This window comes from Olea europaea, chromosome 2 (genome assembly GCF_002742605.1).
Source record: "Olea europaea var. sylvestris chromosome 2, O_europaea_v1, whole genome shotgun sequence".
NCBI lineage: Eukaryota > Viridiplantae > Streptophyta > Magnoliopsida > Lamiales > Oleaceae > Olea > Olea europaea.
Genome location: NC_036238.1, coordinates 7,475,903 through 7,481,502, shown reverse-complemented (window position 1 = coordinate 7,481,502; position 5,600 = coordinate 7,475,903). Strand labels below are relative to the sequence as shown.

At 34.2% G+C, this 5,600-nt stretch overlaps 1 protein-coding gene across 1 annotated transcript; it reads right to left on the bottom strand.

Moving 5' to 3' along the window:
• Positions 1-2,692: 2,692 nt before the first annotated feature.
• LOC111371856 (ankyrin repeat-containing protein NPR4-like) lies at positions 2,693-3,946 on the bottom strand. The gene is made up of 2 exons (XM_022994025.1): positions 3,818-3,946; positions 2,693-3,367 (listed from the first exon to the last, which is right to left on the bottom strand). Exons 1-2 carry the CDS (start codon positions 3,944-3,946, stop codon positions 2,693-2,695), a joined length of 804 nt encoding a protein of 267 aa, XP_022849793.1.
• Positions 3,947-5,600: the final 1,654 nt, after the last annotated feature.

Here is a 5,600-nt window from a genome sequence, read left to right as displayed (position 1 = left end):
AGGAAAAAGATGTCATGGACCAAGTATTGTTCTTTATTCAACTTATATTGAATTTTTACCTTGTTTTTGAATGATTTTATGATATGAATCTAATTTGAGAGGTGAGAGGGAGAGATTCTCCAATGGCTGCCCATGTCTTGCATTTTATATGATGAAATTAGAATAAGATTCACGTCAAAATTTCCTTCCAAAGAGGTTTAGTCAAATAAGAAAAGTTACATTCGCACGGGCAAGATTTTGTCTCTAAAGAGCCTTAAGTATTTTGGCCGTAACTTTCTCTCTCGATATTAAATTGAAGTGATTCAAAATGCATTGAATAACTAATTCAGAGGGATACAATTCTTCTAATAATAGAATTTCTCAAACTCCGGTTGAAAATTTGGAATATGACCTTTGCTGTTGGAAATTGATTTATAAAGATCCTTTGATTATATTTTGTTCATTTTTTACTTATTATTGCATCCAATTGATCTTAGCGATCTCGAATTATCGATTTAAAGTCCATCACAAGTTTTGAGTATTTGCACATTAGTCCTCAAACTTTGAATTTCGTCATTTTTCTTGATTTTCTTATCTTTCTCCCAATTCTTTGTCCAAACATGAGTTTTACTAATAAAAGCAATAAATAATAAATTAGACACTAATCCATTCAAATAATAACAATATATCATCATTTATGACTCCGAATAATTGCAAAAACAATATTTATCAGGGTATATGCATTAAAAAATGTAGCCATCCAAAATTTGTATACTGATTGAGAGTTAATTGTCCTCGACCAATGAGAAAATATTAACATTTTATTCTAGTAAGGTCAGATTAGTTACTTGAAATATGCTATTTGTCTTGATCTTGACAAGAAGATCTTAGGAGTCGTAATGCTAGTCCACTCAGTGTGTCTCAAAGGGCATTAGACAAGACATCTAGATAGAGTTTAAGTCCATATAATGATCGTGTAAAAAATTAAACTATAAAAGACCATTTTATAGATTACCTAAATTCGAAATAGGGATAGTTACAATGACGCTATTTGTAAACTTTAGAATATTTGATGTTTCAATGGGTAAGATCTAATTATATGATTAAACATCTTGATAAATTGGAAGCTGAAAATAGAGGAAGTAGTGAACACATATTCATTTTCAGAATCTGCCCCCATGTAAATATGCTAATGAACCAACTTAAGTATTTTCTTCGATTTAAATCTGAACTCGTCATTTGGGGATGCTTGTACAATCCGGCAATGTGTTCACAGAGAAATTGCGGAAGAAAATGGTAGCTTAGGTGATGTAATAATTTAAAGGGAAAAACGTTCATTTTGAACCTTTACTAATTATTAAATATCCATCGAACATATATATAGCAAGTCATAAGGATGTAGCTATGGAGAATTGACATTATTGCTTATGCAATTTTATATTACTTGACTGTTTGCCTTTGGTGGAATAAGTGTAGAATAAGAATTGAACTGGACAAATTGGATCCAAGTTATTGGGCCCAAACTATATGAAGCTTGAATCACATAGGTTTGATTAGGTGCCTTTGATAGCTTCAAATAAAAACATTGATTTAATTATGGTAATAATTGAACTGGATGGTTGCATAGTCGATTAGGTCAAACTTTAACTGAAGTCAGCCATTGATCAAAAGCAAGGACGATCTTGACAAGTAAAAATTCGGGATTGTACAACTTCCATTACTTGAGAGAGTTCCTGATATCATAATATTTTCGTGTGAGTTCTTAAGGATTAGGAATTCGATAATTGGTGCCATAAATCAAGTGCAACCTGGTTGTGGAGAAGATCAGAGATAAGATCTAAGTGTTAGAAGTTTGTAGATCAAGGAAGGAGTAATTATTGGATGGGATCTAGTTTGAAAGCTTGCAGATCAATCAACCTCAAGATCGAAGATAAATAAATTAATTGCTCAGAATAGGTGTAACATCTAAACACTTATGTGGCAATTAATTAGAAATGCAACACATAGTAATCTAGAAAAGATCTGGTCTATTAAACTTATTTTGAATTTTTTTTGTTTTTCCTAATCCTAACGGACCAGTTTTCAAAAAGTGGTAATAGAGTGTAGGTCTAGAATCATGTGTTGTAATTCCAATTCTTCATTTATTGCGTGATTTTATAGTTGAGCGATTCCCAAGGTTGTTTTATGCGTTTATTTGAATGATTGGATTTATTTATGGATGAATAAATTTATGAATGGTTGATGAGTGAAATATTAATCAAACTTTTTCTATTAAAATAAGGCACCAGGGAAACAAGACTGTTGGACATTATTTTTTCTTTTTCAAGGCTTTAATACCAGATTGAAGGCAAGAAAATTTGGAGTTATATAGCCTGAAATTCTCTTCGCATTTGCATTACAAAATATTGCAACATGTGGTTCTATTTGTACGTACTAAGAATTCAAGATTATTCTTCAAACAATGGAATTCTGCGAGACACGTGACAAGATCCAACACAAAAATTATTCTAGAAAATGTGGTGTCCAATTTGTTTTATTCCCACAGAATAGGCACATATGGTCTAATTTAATACCAAAAGAATGGCGAAGTAGAATTCATATGAAAAAACACCATGGATACATCATTACTTAAAATGACAGAAACGAAAATGAACTAAAAACACATTTGGGACACCTTATTCAATAGTACTCTGTAGTAAGACCGATAAAATTTTTAATGTCTTTTCTTCCTCAATGGATTTCTCCATATCAAACATGCTCTGAACTTAGCAAAACGGGATTTCTTCTTATATTTACCAAATATCCCAGCTCCGTAAGTCCGTTGTGTCATCTCAATCAAGAGAGGAAACTGCAGGATGGAGAAAAGAACTATTGGAATCATTGTAAGGACGATGATAGGAACAGTGACCCAAGACAAATTCTCATGAAGAATCAAATACAATGCAGCACCAAAGGATGCCATCATGGTAATAATCGAAAGGAACAAACTCATCAGTCCTGATATTAATTTTGTCGGTAAGGACTTGAGAAAATCTTCTTCTGCATAACGCGCCGTAAGAATTCCCAAGAAGATCAATAGCGACATACTCGAACTGAACATTGACAGGGCATTCGAAATCATGAAAATCAAGAATGGAATCCTTTGAGTTTCCAGCATTGTTGGCATTCCTGTGTCGTTTTTATTACCACCTGGTACTGTGAAAGTTGTTATGAACATTACAGCAGCAATTAGAGTGCCCACTATCATACTCGATCTTGCTGTATTTTTCATCCAGTTCTCTGCTTCTTTGGCTAACTTCTCGTGTTCATCAGTGAATAAAATTTTTGGTGTTTTGTTGTAGCTGTTTAGTTCCTCTTTGAGTTTGGGTTGTACTGTGCTCCCAACTTCCTGCATATTGGAAGAAATAACATAGAATGACGATTCAATTTTAGATGAATGTGCAGCATTAGAGAAAACGAAATATAGTGAATTTTAGGGACGAAATCATTTGCACAATTTTTCATAAATAGATGGTGACAATACTTGAATTATGTCTTTAATAACTTTCACAATAATATCATATTGAATCATCTCATCTAAAATTTAAACTTTTAGAAAAAAGAGAAACTTATTTATGTGAATTATGTCTTTGATAATTGTCACCTATTGATGAGAACTGTGCTGGTGTTATAGAGAGGGAGCACATTTAAGATAAAATTCAAATAAATAAGTTTATGATATCTTTCATCAGCTTAAGTTTGCAGATACAATGGCTCGAATAACAATCATAACGGGATACATGCACATGCGTTCACACACACGCAAACACAATCACGCACCCGAGCACAAATACATTACCTTAAACCATTGCAGTTCCCTTTGCATTTGTAGTGCTGCTCCAGTTACAATATCAAGTTGAGAAGGAGGAGATAATTTTGCGGCAAGATGTAAATAATTGTTGTAAAAATTATCATGCCTCGTTCCCATTAGACACTTGTCTTTTCCTAAAGTAAATGTAAGGCCAAAAATCTTCTCTTGACGCAAAAGAATTGCGTTCGAAAAAATTGTTCTCCCTTTTTTATCTTTTCCCGTGCACATTTAATCATTTTTTCTATAAATTCAATAATTCCATTCTCTATGGCATCATATATTATTTTATCCAAGTCCGTTTGTTCAAGCTGTGGTTTGCTCAGATGTGGCATTTCTTTAAACACGACACTTAGGAATATCCCAACTTCGACGTGGACTAACTTCCTCTGGCATATGTAATGGATCTCCGCAACTGAAAATTAAGAAAAGTAATGTGAAATAACCTTTCATGAGTAATTGATTTTCAATACAAATGTGTAGCAGAAACTATATATATAGGAAGATAATACGTACCAATGGATTGCAATATCCCCCAACCCAATTTGCGCACCAACTCTAGAGCTGCACGTCAAGAATTTATTTAGAGTTGTCAAAATGTAGTGGGTTATCCAAGCCTAGGGCCACTTGACACATGAAAGCACGGCCAGACTAGGACATGGTGCGGTCAGCCCACATCTTACTCTACAGTTGGCCGGGTTCAAGTGTAAAGACCCATGGGTCCACGTGTTCAAAATAAATTTAAAAGGGCTTAGGCAGCCAGGGGTGGTCGATGAGTCTTCATGGCCTGATTTTTTTTATCTCCAAACTAAATTTAGCGTGTGTGAAAAAGACTTGAATAAGAAAGTGAGGAATGCGGTGTTGTTTAATGTACCTCAAGTAGTCATAGTTAGGCATCCATGTGGCATCCTTCTCGTCAGATCTTCGTCGCTTGATTCATCAATTTGAATGTTGTGATCATCAATAACACTTGATGTTTGCATTTCTACATGTGCTTCATCATGATAACTGCCCCAAGATATATGCACTCTTACACCTTGTGTAAAAAGTTCAGACAAGGAATACTTTTCAAAATGATCATGTTCAATAAGTGAATTTATGGCACGTTTGCATGTTGTATTAGACAGTACGAAGAAAGAAACTAAAGCTTATCTAAATGTACCCTTGTGGTACATTGTTTGTGAATGAAATTTATAGGTGAGCACTTACAAAAGTAGATCCATCTTCCCCAAAAAGCAAGCTTAGTCCCACTAAGAATGCAGAAGGCCTTTGAGCCAACATTTTGAAAGCGTAATTGCCACTACCATCTGGAATAACGCCCAGCTATGGATACCTTTTCAATAGCAATAAAGCAGCATCTACAGTAAGAAAATAGCCAGAATTAGGTATACTTCCCTAGAGAATTAAGCCCTAATCTCAGTTGCGATTGCAACTTTCACTAAAACGAAATCAGAAAACATATGGCTCCATTTGACAAATTTATAAATCATACAAGGGGTTTTATCCACATAGAGTATGATTAAACTACACACATTATGCATTCACTTACAATAAATTTCAGCAATAATAAGGTAATTAATTAGCGTGGCTCCATTTGTACCCTTTTCGGGACTCAGCACATCTTCTGGCGTCGCACTGTATAAATAATGAACCATGTCCTTCTATCCATGCAATGCAGCCAAAATCACACGAAGTTGCCCATATTCTTGGCCTGTAGTTTCTATCGTAACTAATTCTTTATTCTTACTTACCATTTCCTTGGCCAGTTCCATCG